This window comes from Loxodonta africana, chromosome 14 (genome assembly GCF_030014295.1).
Source record: "Loxodonta africana isolate mLoxAfr1 chromosome 14, mLoxAfr1.hap2, whole genome shotgun sequence".
NCBI lineage: Eukaryota > Metazoa > Chordata > Mammalia > Proboscidea > Elephantidae > Loxodonta > Loxodonta africana.
In genome coordinates, this window is record NC_087355.1 from 4,408,338 (window position 1) to 4,429,999 (window position 21,662).

Consider the following 21,662-nt stretch of genomic DNA (forward strand, 5'->3'; position numbering starts at 1 on the left):
TGTGGATCCAAGTAGAATGAGATCCTTAACAACTTCAGTCTTTTCTCCATTTATCATGATATTGCTTCTTGGTCCAGTTGCGAGGATTTTTGTTTTCTTTATGTTGAGGTGTAATCCATACTGAAGGCTGTGGTTTTTGATCTTCATCAGTAAGTGCTTCAAGTCCTCTTTACTTTCAGCAAGCAAGGTTGTGTCATCTGCATAACGCAGGTTGTTAATGAGTTTTCCTCCAATCCTGATGCTCTGTTCTTCTTCATATAGTCCAGCTCTCAGATTATTTGCTCAGCATACAGATTTAATAGGTATGGTGAAAGGATACAACCCTGACACACACCTTTTGTGACTTAAAACCATGCAGTATCCCCTTGTTCTGTGGAATGACTGCCTGTTGATCTATGTCAAGATTCCTCGTGAGCACAATTAAGTGTTCTGGAATCCTCATTCTTTGCAATGTCATCCATAGTTTGTTATGATCCGCATAGTCAAATGCCTTTGCATAGTCAATAAAACACGGGTAAACATCTTTCTGGTGTATTCTGCTTTTAGCCAGGATCCATCTGACATCAGCAATGATATCCCTGGTTCCACGTCCTCTTCTGAATACAGGTTGAATTTCTGGCAGTTCCCTGTCAGTGTACTGCTGTAACTGCCTTCGAATGATCTTCAGCAAAATTTTACTTGTGTGTGATATTAATATTGTTCAGTAATTTCAGCATTTGCTTAGATTCCCTTTCTTTGGAATAGGCATAAATATGGATCTCTTCTAGTCCGTTGGCCACAGATCTGTAAGCACTTCCAGCACTGCATCGATACGTTGAAACATCTCAATTAGCATTCCGTCAGTTTCTGGAGCCTTATATTTCACCAGTGCCTTTGGTGCAGGGTGGACCTCTTCTTTCAGTGCCATCAGTTCCCGATCATATGCTACCTCCTGAAATGGCTGAACGTTGGCCAATTTTTTGGGGTATAGTGATTCTGTGTATTTCTTCCATGCATCCTGTATCATTTAATATTTTCCCTGTCGAACCCTTCAGTTTTGCAACTCAGGCCTTGAATTTTTTTCTTCAGTCCCTTTGGCTTGAGAAATGCTGAGAGTGTTCTTCCCTTTTCTAACTCCAGGTCTTTGTACATGTCGTTATAATACTTTGATTTCTTGAGCCACCCTTTGAAATCTTCTGTTCATCTCTTTGACTTCAACATTGGTATGATACTAGTTGTAGTTTTTCATAGATGCTGCTTACAGATTGAGCAGCTCCCCTTCTGTTCCTGGTTTTCTAATAGTTTTTAAAATTTTTTATCATGAATGAGTGTTTAATTTTGTCAGGTGCTTTTTTTGTATCTATTGAATTGATTGCATTGCTCTCCTCCTTACATGTGTTTTTGGTGAATTGCATTGATTGCTTTTTGAATATGAAACCAATCTTGCATTCTTGGCCTAAACTGTATATGGTTATGGTTTATTATCCTTTTAATGTATTCTTTGATATGCTAACATTTTGTTAAGGATTTTAGCATCTGTGTTCACGTGGGATAATGGTCTGTAGATTTCTTTCTTGTATTGTCTTTGTCAGGTTTTGGTATTATGGATATGCTGGTCTCTTAAAGGACCCCTGGTTGTGCAATGGTTAAGCAGTGACAGGTTTTGTTTTGTTGTTTTTTGGGGGCCTCATATGTGTTGGAATATGTTCCCCTCCCGCTTTTCCAAAAATGTTTTTTACTTGAATATTTGATAGAATTTGCTAGTGAAAGTCATCTGAGACTGAAGTTTTGGAGAATTTGGGGAAGATTTTTGGTAACACATTTAATTTCTTCAATAGTTATAAAACCAAAAAAAAAAAAAACACAAACCTGTTGCCATTGTGTCGATTCTGAGTCATATTGACCCTATAGTACAGAGTAGAATTGCCCCATAGGGTTTCCAAGGAGTGGCTGGTAAATTTAAACTGCCAGCCATTTTGGTTAGCCCCTTAACTCTTAACCACCATGCCACCAGGGCTCCTGAATAGTTATAGTGCTATTTTAGTTTTCTGTTCTGTTTTGTGTCAATTTGATTAAGTTGTGTTTTCAAGAAATTTTTCCATTTCATTGAGGTTGTCAGTTTCTTGGCATAAAGTTGTTTATAAGATTCTCTTATATCCTTCTTTGTTATTTCTAGGATCTTCATTAAAAAAAAAAGATTGTAATTGAGTCAATTCCGACTCAGAGTGACTCTATAAAACAGAGTAGAACTGTCGCTAGGGTTTCCAAGGAGCAGCTGGTGGATTTGAACTGCCGACCTTTTAACCACTGTCCCACTATCCCCGTTACCCGTTGCTGTCGAGTCGATTCTGACTTACATCAACCCTATAGGACAGAGTAGAACTTCCACGTACAGTTTCCAAGGAGTGGCTGGTGGATTCTGACTGCCAACCTTCTGTTAGCAACCAAGCTGTTTAACCACCGTGCCACCAGGGCTCCTTTTTCATTTCTGATATTGGTCATTTATGTGCTTTTTTTTTTTAATCTAACTGGAGGTTTGCCAGTTTTCTTTATCTTTTCAAAGGGCCAGCTTTTGGCTTTGCTAATATTCCTTTTTGTTTGTCTGCTTTCTATTTCATTGATTCCTAGTCTCACCTTTATTATTTCCTTCCTTCTACTCAGTTTAGATTTAGTTTGCTTTTTCTAGTTTCTTAAGGTGGAAATTTTGGTCACTGATTTTATAACTTCCTTTTTTTTTCCAATATAATTATTTAAAGCTATAGGTGTCCCTCTCAGTTCTAGCTACATTCCACAAATTTGTGCATGTTGTATTTTCATTATCATTCAGTTTAAAATATTTTCTAATTCTCATGTGATTTCTCTTTCGATCCATGAAAAGTATGTTGTTTAATTTCCAAATAGTTGGATTTTTGACTATCTTATTTTTGTTGATTTCTGAATTAATTCCGTTGTAGAGACAGTAGAAACAGTAAAAACTTAAAAGATAGCAACTGCTCAAAAACTACTGGGTTATAGAAGAAATCAAGGACAGAGTAAAAAAAATTTACAGAATCAAATGAGAATGAAAACACATCCTACCAGAACTTTGAGACACAGCAAACGCAGTGCTCAGAGGTTAATTTATAGCAATAAATGCATAATCTAAAGAGAAGAAAGGGCCACAATCAAAACCTAAACCCAGAACTCGAACAAATAGAGAGCAGCAAAAGAAGCCCATGGGTACCAGAAGAAAGGAAGTAATAAAAATTAGAGCAGAAATAGAGATTAGAAAAATAATTGAAAGAGTTAACAAGACCAAAAACTGGTTCTTTGAAAAGATCAACAAAACTGATAAATCATCAGCCAAACTGAGAAAAGAAAAAAAAAAGATAGCAGCTACTTTGGGGAGGGACAGTGGAGTATTGGGTTGGGTGTGCTGAGAACAGAAGTAGATAGACTACCAGAGGGCCTTGTATCTTGGGAGTAACCAAAAAAAGAAGAAAGATATAGGTATAAGGGTTTATCTAGGCACAGCATTTCTACGAAAGTTAGAAACCAGTCCCTTTGTGAACAGATAGTTCCTTGATTATTAATCAGGAGTGAATCTTTTATGTTAAGGTCCTTTGTCATTGTTACTGATATTAATGAAAATTAAACACTGGAACAAACCTTTATATGTAAATATGGTACAAATAATAGTAAATTAAAGTAGCCCAGCCTTATCATATAAACTCTTAGTGATTATTTATAGCCTGTTTGCTCCTTTATATTTTGCACTTTGGGGAAGGGGTAAGACATTAAATTAGGTATTTAAGGAGAAAAATGTCTTTTTACCCAACACAGGGTATGTTACTCCATCTTTAAGAGAGAAAATTGTGTTTTAAATGCTTTATTTTGTGATGGTAGAGGCAACAGATGAGGTCTGGAAAACTCTATTAAAATCTACTTGTCTTATTAAAATGGAGATTCAACCCTGTCCATGGTGAGTGTAAATTTACAAACCGAGTGTGAGCAGAAGCCAATAGCTCTAGGATTTCTTCCGCATGCCATCCAGTGTCAGAGATTCCTTTCAGAGTCTCTGGCGTTAAATCATTCTTCTCTGTTTTGTGTAGATGTTTCTTCCTCAGCAAAATAGAGGAGAAACTTCGCTTTCTTCCAGATGATCATAGTATGAAAGTGGATGGAGATGGAGACTCCAGTGACGCTGTGGAAATGCAAGAGCAGGGAGAAGATATTTATTCTCTGATTAAGAGCTGTAAGTTTTCCATGAAAATGAAGATGATAGAAAGTGCAAGAAAACAGGTAGGTACCCATATTCATGGTCCTCTATGTTATCAGTGAATTTTCTTAAATTACCATTTTTTCTTAATTTACTATTTCTTTAAAATATGAAGTTTAAAAACTACCAAGTTAGTATTTTTTCTCTTCGTAAGAAAGCAAACTTGAAGAAACACTTTATATTCCTTAAAGTTTTCCAGAAAGCCTCTAAAGTTTATTATATACCTATAAATCATTTTAAATTATAGTCTGTTATTTAAAAGGAAAATAAATCTAGTATCAGATTTTATTTCATTTTACGAAGGTTCAGTTTGTTGCAATCTATCATTTGGTAGTATGATCCTTTCTTGATATTTCTTAGAAGTTGCAGACAAACTATTTCAATGCATTAAATCCATATGCCTTAGGGAGCTTGCTATTTTAAAGGTCTGATAGTGTTGATTATTGTAAAGCAAAGAAGTTAAATAGAAACAGTTTTCTGTTCTGTAGGTTTACTTGCTCATGAGTAACTTTTCTTTGGGATGAGAGTTGTATCAGTCAGGAACTTTTATGTTGCAAGTCACAGAAAACCCATCTAGAGCTGCCTAAGTGAAGAAAGGAGATTGGTCTGTTTCCTCAAAGGAAAGGCCTGGAAGGACTGGCATAGATAGGCACGCCTCAGATACTATCACCAAGGCTGCCCGTGGGCCCTGCCTTCCACATGTCGGCTCCCACTTGGGTTCAGCATCATGACTGTCTCTGGCAGAAATGGCTATGGAGGTTTTAGATCTTACTTCCTCCACACCATGTCTTCCTGGAATAGAAACAGTTTCCTTTTGACTATCTCCTCCAGAAAAAAAAAGGTGTTTTCTTTACCAGAAGGCTCCAGCCATTATCATCCATTGCCTCACTGGATAAGGAAGGACCATCTGAACTCTTGGCCAAGGATAGGGACAGGGGGCCTTTTAGAAGAAATCCCTGGTGCTCGTCCCAGAAGGAGAGGCAACTGAAGCTCCCTGCTGCTATTCAAACGATGAGGGCAGAGGGAGAGCATTGATATTGGATACATTATTCAGAAATCCTGTGATAATCACAAAGATAACTAAAAATCTCTCAAAAAATAGTACAATGGCTTTTCTTCATCGTTTTTCAGCAATATAGTCATATATAAGTGTAAGCTAAATAGAGTTCACTATCAATACCAGTAATATTGGGGATGGAGAGTAAAAGAATAATCCAAATGTGAAGATTATATAAACCTTCGTTGTATTTTATCTGCCTGCACTAGAACTATTCAGAAGTTGCAGATCTGAAATTTGAATTTTACCTCTTTTCAATGCCAAGCACTTTGTGAGGTGCTTGAGAGGCTGTGTTAGACAAAATATATACAAGTAGGCAAACAATTATAATACACTATGTTGTGGTAGGTACTAAAGGAAAGCCATGTGGAGGGCATGTGACCCAAACTTGTAGAACAGGGAGGAGGAAGAAGTCATGTCTAAACTGGGAACTAGAGGATGAAATAGGGCAGAGAGAATCACATGTAAGACTCAAGAATGACCCAGTGCTCTTGATTTCATCCGTGGACTGAAGATGGGGCTTCAGCCTCTACTACATGTCTGGATAGCATGGTGCAGGGTTGCCCTGGGAACAATTTCAAGAGTATTGGATCAGAGGAGGGACCAGCAATTAGCAAACTTCTCACTAATCCATGTGAAGGCGGATGCTGGCCATGTAGAGGTATAGAGGTCAGGGAGCTGGGAGAAGTGGACTAATTCAAGGAGAGGGATGAGATACCGAGAGTACATGCTAATTGTTATGTGTGGGAGAAGGGAGAGGAGGCACCTGACCTGAGTAGCTGGACAGCAATGCAGGAGAAAGAGCAGTCCATGGGGAAGGCAGTGCATTCAATCTGGGACATGTTGAATCCAAAAGGCCTTTAAGACAGCCGAGTTGTGGTTTCCGTTAGGTAGTTTGTACATCAGAAACTTGGAGCTGTAGAGGAAGAGTGAGGCTGGAGAGGAAGGTATAAATGTGGTAGGCACATCAGTAATCCCTGAAACCATGAGGTGGGCAGGATGGCCAGCCTCAGCCCTGGCAAAAACCAACAGGTACAGGATGAGCAAAGGAGGAGGAGCCTGCACGGGAACTGAAACTATGAGGAGAAGAGCAGAGGAAGACCAAAGGATTATGAAACCACAAGGGAAGAGCCTGAACCATCCGTGTCAGTTACAAAGAGAGGGAAGGCACGGAAGGATGGAAAAGTGTCCTTGAATGTAAAAGAAGGAGGTTGCTGTTGGTTTTGGTAAGAACCACTTCACCAGAACAAAAGGAGCCAGATTACAGTGGGCGGATGAATGCATGAAAGTGAGGATGTGAGGAGCCCGCTCTCCTCTCTATAGAGGGAGCACGTGAGACTGAGAGAAAAATTATTTTTTTTAACATGAAGGACTTGGTTATGTTTAAATACTAGTGGAAGTAACTAGTAGATTAGGAGAGGCTAGACACGCAGAGGGAGGAATGATTGGCAAAATAAGATTTCTTGTGGAGGTTGAGAGGGGAAGGAACAGGATTCAGAGCACAGGGGATCAATCTGTCTTCAACAGGAGACGAGCCCCCTCCTGGAAGGAAGGTAAGAATGGGTTTAGACACAGGCAAAACAGTAGTACACTGCAGGACATCTCCTATTCTCTGAGGGGTAGAAGGGGAGGTGGTAAGGAAGGAGAATTGAGGAAAGTGAAGTTGTTCTGAATAACTGGAGTGCGTTGGAGAAAGCTGATGCGCGAAATAGAGAATGCCAGGCAGCATTGAGAACCCAGTTGGAGTTGCCTCCAGTAGTAATGATACCAAGGGGCCCACGTTAGGAGTAGAGGAGCATGCAGTCTGAGGATCCCAGGGGTATGGCAGGTGGCTATGACGCGGAGATAAAGGCTGATGAATGAGAGTATTGCTGAGAGAATGCAGACATGACTGGCTTTGTGAATTAAATGTGGAAGGAAGTAAAAGCAGAAAGAAGGGAGGTCAGGTTACTAGAGGTCTTATGTAGGTTATAAAGCAAGCATAGTAGGAATTTAGTCAACAGAAAAACAGGTTGTGGTTAGAATAGAATAATTTGAATTGAGAATCTCCTGGGGAGTTTTGGGTAATAATGAGGATCACTGTGCAGTTAAGAAACTGAGCCAGGCATTGTAAACGGGAAAGACACCATGCCTGTGTCATGATCCCAGTCTAGCAAGAGGATGTACATAGTACAAGGAAGGCCAAGAAAACACCAGTGCTAAGAGAGCATGAGGAGGAAGAGAGAAATTCTGTCTGGGATAGAAGGCTTCACGGAGAAGATTTTATGGAAATGGTAGGATCTGGACATTCCAGGCTGTGATGGTTAAGGTTGTGCATCACCTTGGCTGGGCCATGATTCTTAGTGTTTTGGTAGTTGTATAATGTTGTGATCACTTTCCTGTTGAAATTTGATATGTGATCACCCCAATGATGGAATCTGCTGAGTGGTACTGGTGAGGGTGGGGCCTGTGGTGGCTCACTGCCCCCTCAGCCTTCATCTCTCCGCCGTCTGCCTGCTTCCTTCCTGCTCGCCTTGCAAAGGTTGTTGGCTTGTTCTGGATCCTGCAGCAGTCTCTTGTCTAACCTCTGGTTCTTGGGACTTGAGCTGGCAGCTTACCTGTCCATCTTGGGATTTGTTGATCTTCTCGGCCTCTGAACAACAATCCTGCTCTCTGACCTACTCATCTTGGGTTCACCAGCTTCTGCAGCTTCATGAATTGGGAAAGGTCTCTATTCTGATCCAAGGACTTGGGATGTTCTAACCCCTACAATCATGTGAGCTGTTTCCTTGATATAAATCTCTTTATCTGCGTTACTGGTTTTGCTTCTGTAGAGTTCTGTAGAGAACCCAGCCTAAGATACAGGCATACAAAATATTAAGACAGAAATGCTGCCCTGAGCAGAGGGACTGTGAGGGGCTCATGGTGGTAGGTCTGAGACAGAGCATAGGCATGGCTTAGGAGGCAGTCCTGTGGGAATTGGGAAGTCAGTGGAGGGTTCTCAGTCTTGTTGGTATGTTGCAAGCTATGTGGAGGGTTGACTGCTCAGGGAAAAGAACAGAGGCAGGGAGAGAGACCACACAGCCCCGAATCAGGAAAGCAGTGGTAGGGATGGAAAGAAGATGAGAGATGTTCCACACGTACAGATAAAATGATCTGCGATGTGAGGAGTAATAGAGAGACTGCAGCTGAGGATGACTTGAATTTTTAAGGACCATTGAAAAGGTAGTAATTAGGCAGGTCCAGGACTGATGAAAATGTCTTTTGAAATTTTAGAGAGAATTAGAGGAGTGTATTTAAAAAGAACTACATTACAAGCAACCAAACCAAAAATAGATAAATTGGACTTCATCTAAGAGATTCAGTGCATCAAAGGACAGTATCAAAGTGAAAGACAACCTAAAAAAAAAAACCTAAGGTTGGGAGAAAATACTTGAAAATCACGTATCTGAGAAGAGTCTAAAAAACCAAACACATTGGTGTGGAGTCAGTGCCGACTCATAGCAACCCTGTAGGACAGAGGGTTCCCATAGGGTTCCTAGGAGTGGCTGGTGGATTCGAACTGCTGACGTTTTAGTTAATAGCCAAGCACTTAACCACTATGCGACCAGGGCTCCAGTAAGGGTCTCACCCACACACCCATTGCTGTCGAATTGATGCTGACTCATAGCGACCCTATTTCCAGAATGTATAAAGAACGCTTACAACCCAACAATTAAAAAAAAAAAAAAAACAATTAAAAAATGGGCAAAGGACTTGAATAGACACTTCTCCAAAGAAGGCATACAAATATGGTCAATAAACACATGCAAAGATGCTCAACATCTTTAATCATTACTGAAATGTAAATCCAGACCACAACAAGATACAGCCTCACACCCACTACAATGCCTGTTACCATAAAAATGGAAAATAACAAGTGTTGATGAGGACTGTATGTAAAACAAGGTGGAGAAATTGGAGCTCTCATACATTGCTGGTGGGAATGCAAACTGGTGCAGTCACTGTGGGAAATTAGTAGTTCTCAAAAAGTTAAACAGAGTTACTGAGCAATTCTACTCCTAGGTATATACCCAAGAGAAATAAAAACGTACATTCACACAAAAATTGTATACGAATGTTATAGCATTATGATTTATAATAGCCAAAAGGTAAAAACAGCCGAATGTTCATCAGTGGATGAATGGATAAACAAAATATGCTATATACATACAATGGACTATTATTTAGCAATAAAAAGGAATGAAGTTCTCTAATACATGCTACAACATGGATGAACCTTGCAAAAACTATGCTAAGCGAGAAAAGCCAGACACAAAAGGTCACATATTGTATGGTTCCATTTCTGTGAAATGTAGAATGGCAAATCCACAGAGACAGAGAGTGCGTGGGTGGTTGCCAGGGCCTGGGAGCAATGGGGAATGACTGCTGATGGCTATGGGGTTTTTCCTTGGGGCGATAAAAACGCCTGGAATTCGATAGCTGTGACGGTAGTCCAACTTTGTGAATATACTAGAACAACTGAATTGTACATTTAAATGTGAGTTATAGTCCAATAATAAATGAAAAGAAATCCGCATAATTGAAATTGAGGAGATGGATTAGCTGCTCTAAGGTAGGTTGTGCCATGCAAAACAAGAAGCAGTCCAATTAAACTTTTTTGTAAAATCATTTTATTTCTGAAATATTGTCTGTATGTCATCATACCATCTTCTCTCGTTTTCTCCTCTCATTGTAGAACAGCTTCTCACTTGCCTTGAAACTGTTGAAGCAGCTGCATAAAGAGTCAAAAACGAGAGAAGACTGGCTGGTGAGATGGGTGCATAGCTACTGTCGATTGAGCCACTGCCGCAGCCAGACTCAGCACCGTGCGGAGCAGATTCTCACTGTGCTGAAAACCGTCTCGTTGTTGGGTATTAGACTGTGCTTTACTCCGTATAAGTTGTCGAATGTTATTTTATGGTGTCTGTGTCTTCTAAACCTGTTCTTTGTACTGCTGCATCAGACATTTGGGAATTAAATCTTGGTAGTAATTTTTGAAAATATAGCCAAGAGTGCTAGAGAAAACAATGTCATTTCCTTGGGAATAGAATGGAAGATTTAATGCTATTCAATATGACTTTTGGAGCTTTTATTTCTTTATAAAATAGAAATGAAATTTTTTCTTTCTCATACTTAACAAAATAATGGGTCTAATAGTTTGTTCTAAAAAGCTAAGTTGCGTGCAAAAATGCCTTATAAAATTAAACAGGCAGCCTTTGTCCTCTTTAGCTCTTCTCTTTCACAGTAGCCTTTTAGACTGAAGGGAGAAGAACTTTCTCTTGTGTGGGTTTTGGGTCTGATATGCCTGCTGTGTTGGCCGTTTGTCCAAGGTATACAGGAGCACCATTACTGGACATGTTCCCAGCCACACTGCCAAATTGGGCTCTTCAGCAAGACAGGGCATTCTGCAGAGTGTCAGCTGCAGGAAAGGTGTAGAGGGGGGAAACAGTCCTTCCATGTTGATTCCAGAATCAGAAAATCAGTCTTATGATTGCTTAAATAATTTTCTTCCAGAGGAGGAGGAGGAGTTTGCTGATATTAAGAGATTAGTACCGTGTGACCTCGTTGGTTTGTTACCATTCATAATAGTAATTCTACAGTTATAGTATGCTTAATAGTTTTTAACAACCTTGTGAAATAAACAGGGCCAGTGGTTATTATCAGGTATCTGAGAGAAATCTGCAGAGAATTGTCATCCATGGATAACCAGGGTGGTGTGGTTGACTGGACTTGCTAGGAGACTACCCATCCTCTTTTGTGTACCGTTAATGCACCTCTGGAAACTGTAGGCTTGGTCAGGGCTAGGCCAGCTCCTTGCCCAAAGCCACGCGGTCAGTAAGAAGCAGAACTAGAATTATTTTAAATGCAGCAACTTCTATTGCTGTATCAGCCCTAATCCACAGCATCAATCTGAACACGTGCACAGAGCCATTGCCTATTCTTTGCAACAGACAGCACCCAGTGCTTTGACAGAATACAGAAGACTGACTTGGAATAAAAACTGATTTTTGAGTTTTAGTTTCTTACCCTCTATGGGTTTTGATATAATTGCTTCTAACAAAGAACATTTTTTATTAATAAGTCAGTTCAAGGAGTTCTCAAATCATTATGAAGTTGGTTTCTTGTATTTTCTGGGGAAGCAAGATTTATTTGTACACTATGAATTTCTTTTTTTTAACATGGTATTCATTTACTTCAGAAAAAAATTTTTTTTTTTTTTAATCTAACAGATGAGAACACATCAAGCTACTTAAACAAAAATATTCTGGCTTTTCGTGATCAGAACATTCTCTTGGGTACCACTTACCAGATCATAGCTAGCGCCCTCAGCAGTGAGCCAACCTGCCTTGCCCAAATCGAGGAAAGCAAGGTTAGAAGAATCTTGGAGCTTTCTGGATCCAGTTCAGAGGATGCAGAAAAGGTAATGAATATCGGAAGAATGAACGTTTTATGTCTGCTTGCTGTCTGTTTTTAATATGTAACCTTTTGGCTGTACAGAACAATAATGAGGGTATCATTTTGTATTTTTAAAATACATCTGACAATTGTGCACAGCTGAGTTCCTTAGAAAAATTGACATATTCTGTGTGTTTCCAGTTTATTTGAACGATAATCATTTTTGGCATAAGAAGTGAGAAATTTCTCTGACTTGATGTTGACAGTTCTCCCATGGACTTTGTTAATGAAATTTCACCACGAGTCACCGTTCACACCCCACTTGCTGTGGGGCAGATTAGCCTTTCTTTCTGACTTTCTCAGTCAGTGCCTGAGTGGTCATCACTTTGCTGGTGTTTTGTACTTCGCACAGTTGCCAGCCTTCCCCCACCTCCCTCAGGGTTGCCACCATCTGCGCAAGCAGGGCTGTGCATGGTGACAGGTGACAGGTCTTCCCCTGAGAACATTGGAGACAGCAGTTAGTATATCTAGCCTATGAGAATTTTTTAAACTCTTATAAGAAAAGAAGAACTTGGAAATAAGGTTTGAGTGTCGTTACAGCAGCTGACTTCCTTTAATAGAGAAAGCTTGTTATCCCTGTAATTCTTGGGAGGCAGTTTGTAGAAGTTTCTGTCCAACAATGATTAACATCTATGCTGTGAATCCAAATATTTGAGGTGAGTCATGGTGGGATATGAGTCATCCTGTACCACTTTCATAAGAGATAACATTTTTCAGGGATTTACCTTAAAATGCCTTCTTCTCTTTCTTAAATTCCTGACGGAGCTGCCAGCCCTCGTGAAGCCTTCAGTGCCAGGGCAGGTGACTAGCATGCTGTCGTCTGGCCCACACTTGGCCTGCTCTGTTCCGTTTGCTTGGCTTTTGCTCTGCTCAGGATCTGATTGGAGTGGCTCCTTCCCAGTCAGGGCAGATCTTCCGTCCCCCATTTAACTAGATTTCTGTATTGTTTTAGAGCTAGCCATTATTGATGGGTTCATGAATAATAAGTTACAAGTAGAAAACAGAGTTCTCTGAGAAAGCATCAGTTGCGCTCCCAGGTCTCTAAGGTGTTTGTGAATTCCAGGTGATGGTGGGTCTGTATGAGAAGGCATTCCATCTCCTTTCTAAAGCTGTGCAGACCGCTGAAGAGGGGACCCAGTCTTCCACCAAGCACTGTGCCCATGTGGCTGGAGCGATAGATGCTTACATGACTTTGGTAGATTTCTGTGATCAGGAGCTCCGTAAGAAGGAAGAGAATGCGTCAGGTGAGTCTCATTTTGGTAGTATAAAGTCTGTTGTTTGTTTTCATTTTCTTCATTTATACATCCACTTATCCACCCTTTATTAATTCACTAACTTTTTTAACGTGGTAAGTATATATGTAACAAAACATTCCCCATTTCAACATTTTTACATGTACAATTCATTGACATTAATTACATCCATCGTGTTATGCAGTCATCACCGCTACCCGTTTCCAGATTCTTCCATGACAGGTGCTCTGAGGGAAGTCTGTTACCTTTTTAAGTGACCATGACATCTCCAACAATATGCCAGCATCTGAATGAAGTCAGGCTCTTTTCTGTCTTTCCATTTTGCATTTTCCATGTTTTGCTTGCAGCTTTGGTGCTATCGGCCTGCCTCTTGCTCCTGGAATAAATTCCATAGCCAGCAGATGTCCCTTATGTTTCCATGCAGAATTGGTAATATAAAAGAAGAATTCGGCTTCAAGATAAAAGCTTTTACTTATCATCCAAAAACCTGTCTCGTGTTTGTTGATCTAAAGTAGCAGTTGAAACGAGAACAATGGCATACTACAAAGATATTAAACCAAAAGAGAAAATGTACTCATTTGTTAAATTTGTAATTTATATTTAAATGGATATATTTACTATTGTTTCCTTATTTGTTGTAGTTATTGATCCTATAGAACTACAGACATATCCAGCACTTGTGGTGGAGAAAATGTTGAAAGCTTTAAAATTAAATTCTACTGAAGCCAGGCTAAAATTTCCCAGACTACTACAAATTATAGAACAGTATCCAGAGGAGACCTTGAGCCTAATGACAAAAGAGGTTAGTATCTACATTCTAGTGAAGAACTTTACAGAACTTAAAGACACACTGGAATTCGTACCGAGATTTACTAGCCTGCACAGCGTGTATATCATAGCTTTTCCCAACCAGCAATGAATCTTACTATATCCGAAGAGCATATGTAATGTAAAACCATATAATAGAATGTTCACACTTAACCATGGTCCTCTGTGGACATTATAGGAGCACTGGGCCTAATAAGAACCCAAAGGAGTGGAGGAATGGGGGTGTTGAGGACAGAGGGCCTTTTCTTTAGCACATTGACTGTCCACGGAGCTCAGCTGCAGTTATAACATCTTTGGTACTGTGTGCCCTGTTTACTACGCAACGAGGGAGACCGGTGCGCTCTAGCTGTACCCCACCTCCTGGTGACTGCTGTACCCGCCTGCACCCAGGCCAAGAAGGGGGCTGAGGGCCCCATATCAGGCAGTTACCTTGGCGTTTGTGGGTCCAGGCCTGGAGAGCAGCTGTCAGGTGCAGCCTGGACGACTTCTCGGCATCTTCTGTACAGAGCTGCATGTGCCTCGCTGATCCTGTCCTTCATGGGCCTCTGCTCGCGTGTCATCAGGCTGCTATGTTATTAGCAGGGAAGACTCCATTTTCTTTATCTGTGAAAAGTGTAGGGTCAGTTGCAAGACTCCTTGAAACTCTGACTGTTAGAGATATTTAACTGGAAAATAGGGCCAAGCTTTGAGCTGAAAAAGCAATGGTCAGTGTGAACAGTGGTGGTATGTGAGCTGTGGGGTACACGAAGGCCTGTCAGTGCCTTCACCCTCTCTGGTCTCAGATGGTCTGCATGGCAGGTTCTCTGAAGTCCTGAAACAGGAGGTTAAAGTAAACGTAGCCTACGTGTGTCTTTCCTAAATACAAGTGAGGAGACAAGTAAGTTTATTATGTTTTAATTTCTCCCAGTGTGTACGTAGGGTAAAGGTAACATTTTGAATTTGTGAGGAAGTAAAGTGGAGTACCGCTTAGTATGGTCGTACCCCAGGTAGGCGTTAGTCTGCCACTTCCTGAGTAATGCCACGAGCCGCACGCTGTGCCTGCAGATTTATGTGAACGGGCTTCTCTTACCCTCAGAGCTATTGCAGGAAGAAGCATAGCTGTGTAGAAGTTAGGGAGCTTGCCCAGGTTCCTTAGGCTAGTGTTCCACACGGGACAGATTTTATCTTAAAAATAACACCGTAAAGGCGTTGGAGGAAAACATGAGTAAAATTTTTTAAATGGTCTTGGAGTAAAGAGACAAAAAAACAGAAGCCATAAAAGAAAATAATTTGTTACTTGTGTACCGAAAAATTGCCATAAACAAAGTTTAAAAAGAAAAAAGTGGGAGAAAAATATTTGCAGTGCATATGGGAGACAGAAGGCTAATTTCTCCAGTCTAGAATGTAAATTGTCACAAATAGATGACAAAAGGCAAATGCAATTTATACTGGAAATAAATGTCTACTAGAGAATGGTCAGAGGAAATGCACACATAGTTTAAGTATATGAGGCAGATAAACATGGAATGTTCAGCCTCTCTAATAATGAAACACAGAAATTAGATTTATGTATTTTTTACTTCTCAGATTGGCGATGATTTAAAAAAATGGTTTGTCCAGTGTTGTTAATGATTTTGGAAAATAGTCACTCTCATAAATTTTAGAAATGAAAATTTGAAAAATCATTTTGGAGGGAACTTCAGTAATGTTTATTACAGTTTTTAATGTTCACACAGTAATTATACTTCTAGGAACTTGCACTATAGCATATAGCACAAGTCCAAAGAGGAGCATGTATAGGGATGTCCGTTGTAAGGTTGCCTGTAATAGTAAAAATTTGGAAAACATCCTAAATATTAATTATAGAGCAGTGGTTAAATAAATGGAACATTATACAGCTTCTAAAGGGAACGAAGTAGGTCTGTCTGCGTATCTCAGAAGGATGTGATTTCACTCTGGTGAAAGAGGGTATATATGCAAGTGCATAGACGGCGTCAGGAAGAGTCAGATGGTTGCCTCGGCAACGGGACTGAGAGGGCTGGGGATACAAGAGTTTTTATTTTATACTTCTGTTTTTATACTCCTCGTTTTTTCATATTGGACGCATATGACTTTGTAATAAAACCTGGTTGGAGGTCTTCATGCTTCAGGCATGGCTCTCTGTATTTCAGATTTCTTCCATTCCTTGCTGGCAGTTCATCGGCTGGATCAGCCACCTGGTGGCCTTACTGGACAAGGAGGAGGCCGTGGCTGTGCAGCACACCGTGGAGGAGATCGCCGACAACTACCCACAGGCGATCGTCTACCCCTTCATGATAAGCAGTGAGAGCTATGCCTTCCAAGACACCTCTGCTGGTCATAAGAACAAAGAGTTTGTGGCAAGGTGACATTAGACATAAATTAATCTGGTCAAAATCTGCAGGTTATGAAAAATGTGTGTGGTAAAAGCAAACACATGGAACCTTATGATTGTGTTAGTTTCTTTCTGTTTAAAAATACGTTTTATATTAGAATGTTATTCAGGAAATGTTGACCCCTACTCTCATAGTCATTAATCTGTTGGTTGAGACAGACTAGATGAGATGCTTTTTGAAATCAGCTCCCGAAATTGTTCTTCCATTTAAAATATACAGGGAGGCCTCTCTCCTTCATTAGGACATGGTAAGCTGCCTGAAGAGTCACACTTTTCAGGGCTTCAACTGATTTAAAAGTAGAGACAGTTGACTCAACTAGTGATGGCATATTAGTTTTGCAAGGATATTTTATAAATGTGTGGTACTTTGGCGAACTTTCTGTATCAAGAGTTTTTGTTTACCATCTGGGGACTTGCCCAGGCAGACCACTGCAGAGGGAGGGCTTTTCAAAAGGAGAGAAAAGAAAAAGGTCAGGAGGAAAGTGTGTCGAGAAAGTAACCCTTTCTTTGATAGCGTAACTTCACATATAGCAAATTATATGTGTCAAAAGACCAAATGACAAAATCATTTGCAAGAAGATTTGCTTTTATATCTAAAAACCTCACCTCTGGATTGAATTGATAACTTTTTGCTTCTTCTAATGTTGGGGAATTTTTAAGTTGCTCCTTCCCTAGACTGTGCAGTTCCCTAGAATATGTGTGTGTGTGTTTGTATGTATGTGTGTGTATATGTGTGTGTGTGTGTATCTTTGAAAGATGTTTGATTACCTAAACTTGGTAAATTTTTTTTTTTAACTTGGTAAAATTTTGATAGGATAAAAAGTAAGTTGGATCAAGGAGGAGTGATTCAAGAATTCGTTAATGCCCTAGAACAGCTCTCCAATCCTGAAATGCTCTTTAAGGTAATATAACAGCTTCTAACACATAAAACATAGATCTTAGGTATAGTCTACTTGCAAAGGAGCTTGATTTTTTTTTTAATCTACACAGGATTGGACCGATGATACCAAAGCTGAACTAGCAAAAAACCCTGTTAATAAAAAAAGTATTGAAAAAATGTACGACAGAATGTATGCAGCCTTGGGAGACTCAAAGGTTCCAGGTCTTGGAGCTTTCAGAAGGAGGTTTGCTCAGGTATGGATGGATGGCAGTATCCTTTATGATAAAGGAGTCGTTGTAAAGATAAATATTTACATCCAGTGGTTAATTTTGGTTTTAAATGTCTACTGAATTTTTAAACTTGCCTTAGGCCTGATGCCTTTTCCAAGATATTGATAGCATATTTTTAGATCAGTCAATGGCAGGTGAGTGAGTATGCCAAGCCTAGGTTTTTTATTACACTCTGTTCTTCGTGCTCAGATTCTTAGCTATACTTAGTTTATACTTCTCAGAGTGATTTGAATACTGAATCAAGAAAATATTTCTGTTGTATATAAGTTGATAAATATTTTTGAACACTGTTCCCTGTTCAAGACCCAGTCCTGAGTGCTACCAAAGATACAAAGGAGGCAGACCCATTTCCTGAATTCCAGGGATTGTCCTATAAATACCCTGTATAAAGAACAAGGGCGTAAGGACAGATGTGAGCAATGTGAGAGCTATTTTAAAAGTTGCTCTAGTGTTGAAAGGAACACACCTCAGTTCTGAGGGAATCAGGAGAAGCCTCAGGTAGCGAGTAGAAATGTGAACGGGCTTTGAAACACCCAGACCTCATAGCTCCAGGCCAGGTGTAGGGTGCCCCTTGGAGTGCATTTGCCTTCCCTCCCTAGTCCAGCTGGTGGACTACTTGCCCATAGAGAATTGGCTGAAGCATCAGTTCTTTAGAGCCTTCCCCCAACATCCTCATCCCAACTGTCCCCAGGAAGAATTAGGTACGGCTTCCTCTGTTGCCCAAAACACCTGTGTACACCTGCCTCTCTTCTAGCATTCATCACATGCATTTGTTACTGTTGTTGTTGCAGTTTTGGTCAAACTACCTTTATTTATTAAACCCCAGGAAGTTTAAAGGCATAAAGGAGAAGTCCTGGGACTCATTTTGTCAGAGGTCCCAAGCCCCACTACTAGTAAAAGAGTTGTAGAACGTAAGACTCAACGTAGGTCCCAGAGATGAAGCAAAAGTCTTTCAATGCTAAGCTCCAAAACCAAAAACAAAACCGGTTGCTGTCGAGTCGATCCTGATCCATAGCAACCCTATAGGACAGAGTAGACCTACCCCATATGGTTCCCAAGGACTGGCTGGTGGATTTGAACTGCTGACTTTTTGGTTAACAGGCAAGCTCTTAACTACTGTGCCACCAGGGCTCCAATGCCAGGCTAAGAAGGTTATGTTTAATGTGAGTGATTGACTGGTAATATATGAGATAACTTTTAGTTCTGGAGTTTTCTGATTTAGTCGTTGTAAACTTGAAGCCTGTTTTATTGCTTGATTCTATTGACCTTGAAGATTTTACTAAGAAAGAGAGCAATGTTTGTTTAGATTAAGTCAAAGCATTGTTAATGGGTTCCTGAAATTTAGTATAATACCCGTTGTCTTCAAGTCAGTGCCGACTCATAGTGACCCTATAGGGCAGAGTAGAATTGCCACACAGGCTTTTCAAGGAGCGCCTGGTGGATTTGAACTGCTGACCTCTTGGTTAGCAGCTGTAGCTCTTAACCACTATGCCAGTAGAAGTCCTCTTATCAGACTCAGTTATCTAGTGCTGCTATAACAGAAATACCATAAATGGGTATCTTTAATGAACAGAAATATATTTTCTCACTGTTTAGGAGGCTAGAAGTGTGAATCCAGGGCAATGGCTCTAAGGGAAGGCTCTTTCTCTCTGTCCACTCTAGGGAAACGTCCTCGTCTCTTTTCAGCTTCATTCCTAGGTTGCTTGCTGATCAAATGGCATGTATCTTCCCCTCCATTTTTGCTTAGTTGCTTACTTGTTTAATCTGCTCTTTTATATTTCAAAAGAGATTGACTTAAAACACACCCTACACTAATACTGTTTCATTAATTTAACAAAGAAACCCATTACCAGTTAGGATTATACCCACAGGCATAGTGGTTAGGATTTGCAACACATATTTTTGGGGAACCCACTTCAATCCATACGCAGACCAATGGTGGTTAATCAAAAAAGTTATTAAGGTGGAGAATCATAAGAATATTATATACATTAAACACTTTATTTTAGCTTAAAACATCTAAAAGTGCCTTTCTTAATCTGCCGATGTAAAGCTGAAGCTTTCTTTAATATGGGCCACTGATTAGAGCTCCTTTGTCTTTTTTGCCTGGATTGTACCTGTAAATATATCATTAACATTTCAGTTTTGGATTCTTTAAAGTAGAGCAAGAATTTAGACACCTGTGAAACAGTCCGGTTATAGGATTCTTTTAGATTTCCATCCTTAACAATTACCTTGCCTGGTCTTTTTGTTTCTTATATAGATTTTTTTTTTTTTAATTGTACTTTAAATGAAGGTTTACAGGGCAAACTAGTTTCTCATTGAACAATTAATACACATATTTTTTTGTGGTGTTGGTTGCCAACTCCACGACATGTCAACACTTTCCCCTTCTTGACGCTGAGTTACCCAGTACCAGCCTTCCTGCCCCCTCCTGCCTTCTAGTCCTTGCCCCTGGACTGGTGTGCCCATTTAGTCTCATTTTGCTTTATAGGCCTGTCTAATCTTTGGCTGAAGTGTGAACCTCAGTAGTGACTTCATTACTGAGCTGTAAGAGTGTCCGGGTACCATACTCTTGGGGTTTCTCCAGTCTTTGTCAGACCAGTAAGTGTAATCTTTTTTTTATTTTTTGTGAGTTAGAGTTTTGTTCTGCATTTTTTTCCAGCTCTCTCTGGGAACCTGTATTGTGACCACTGCCAGTGCAGTTGGTGGTGGTAGCTGGGCATCATCTAGTTGTGCTGGACTCATGCCGGTGGAGGATGTGGTAGTTACGTTCCATTAGTCCCTTGGACTAATCTTTCCCTTGCGTCTTTGGTTTTCTTTGTTCTCCCTTGCTCCAGACATGGTGAGACCAGTGGAGTATCTCGGATGGCCGCCCACAAGCTTTTAAGATCCCAGATGCTACTCACCAAAGTAGAATGTAGAATATTTTCTTTATAAACTATGTTATGCCCGTTGAGCTAGATGTTTCCCAAGTCCATGGTCCCTGCAGCCCTCAGACCAGTAATTTGGTCCCTCAGGGAGTTTGGATGTGTCTATAGAGCTTCCATGACCTTGCCTTGGACAAGTTGTGCTGGCTTCTCCAGTATTGTGTGCCACCTTACCCTTCACCAGTTACCACTTACCTATTGTCTATTTAGTGTTTTTCCCTTCTACCCCTCCCCTCTGTTGTAACCATCAAAGGTTGTTTCTTTTTTTGTGTAAACCTTTTCATGAGTTTTTATAGTTGTGGTCTCATACAATATTTGTCCTTTTGTGATTTTTCACTCAGCATAATACCCTCTAGATTCATCCATGTTATGAGATGCTTTGTAGATTCATCATTGTTCTTTATTGTTGCGTAGTACTCCATTGTGTATATGTACCATAGTTTGTTTATCCTTTCATCTGTTGATGGGCATTTAGGTTGTTTCCATCTCATAGCTATTGTGAACAGTGCTGCAGTGAACATGGGTATGCATATGTCTATTCATGTGATGGCTTATTTTTCTAGAATATATTCCTAGAAGTGGGATTGCTGGATCATGTGGTATTTCTATTTCTGGTTTTTTAACAAAGCACTGTATTTTTCTCCAAAATGGTTGTACCATTTTGCATTCACACCAGCAGTGTATAATCTCCCTGCAGCCTCTCCAGCATTTATTTTCTGTTTTTTTTTATTGGTGCCCGTAATGTTGGGGTAAAATGATATCTCACTGTGGTTTTGATTTGCAAGTTGCTATAAGTCAGAATCAACTCAACAGCAAGGGTATTTTTTTTTTTTAATGGCTAGTTATCAAGTGCATTTCCTCATGTATTTGTTAGCTGCTTATATGTCATTGGTGAAATATCTGTTCATATCCTTTGCCCATTTTTTAATTGGATTATTTGCCGTTTATTGTTGAAGTGTTGGATTTTCCTTTAGATTTTAGAGATTAGACCTTTGTCAGATTTGTCATAGCCAAAATTTTTTTCCCAGTCTGTAGGTTCTCTTTTTACTCTTTTGATGAAGATTTTGATGAACGTAAGTGTTTAATTTTTAGAAGATCCCAGTTACCTAGCTTATCTTCTGCTGTTCATGTATCGTTAGTTGTCTTAGGCTGGGTTCTTTAGAGAAACAAAACCAGTAAAGGGTATAAATACATAGAGAGAGATTTATATCAGGGAAACAGCTCACGCAGTTGTAGGGGTTGGAATGTCCCAAGTCTTTGGATCAGGATAGAGGCCTTTCCCAATTCACAGAGCCGCAGAAGCTGGTGAACCCCAAAT

At 40.0% G+C, this 21,662-nt stretch overlaps 1 protein-coding gene across 6 annotated transcripts in view; it reads left to right on the forward strand.

The window, feature by feature from the left end:
- The window catches only part of PRKDC (protein kinase, DNA-activated, catalytic subunit), a 322,104-nt gene that overhangs the window by 237,050 nt on the left and 63,392 nt on the right, over positions 1–21,662 (forward strand). For all 6 annotated transcript variants that reach the window (XM_064267698.1, XM_064267697.1, XM_003408313.4 and 3 more), the window contains 8 exons: positions 4,071–4,260; positions 10,012–10,186; positions 11,546–11,736; positions 12,835–13,015; positions 13,666–13,826; positions 16,003–16,214; positions 17,059–17,146; positions 17,235–17,378. In XM_064267698.1, the coding sequence (XP_064123768.1) occupies positions 4,071–4,260; positions 10,012–10,186; positions 11,546–11,736; positions 12,835–13,015; positions 13,666–13,826; positions 16,003–16,214; positions 17,059–17,146; positions 17,235–17,378 (1,342 nt within the window). The remainder of the gene's footprint in view (positions 1–4,070; positions 4,261–10,011; positions 10,187–11,545; positions 11,737–12,834; positions 13,016–13,665; positions 13,827–16,002; positions 16,215–17,058; positions 17,147–17,234; positions 17,379–21,662) is intronic.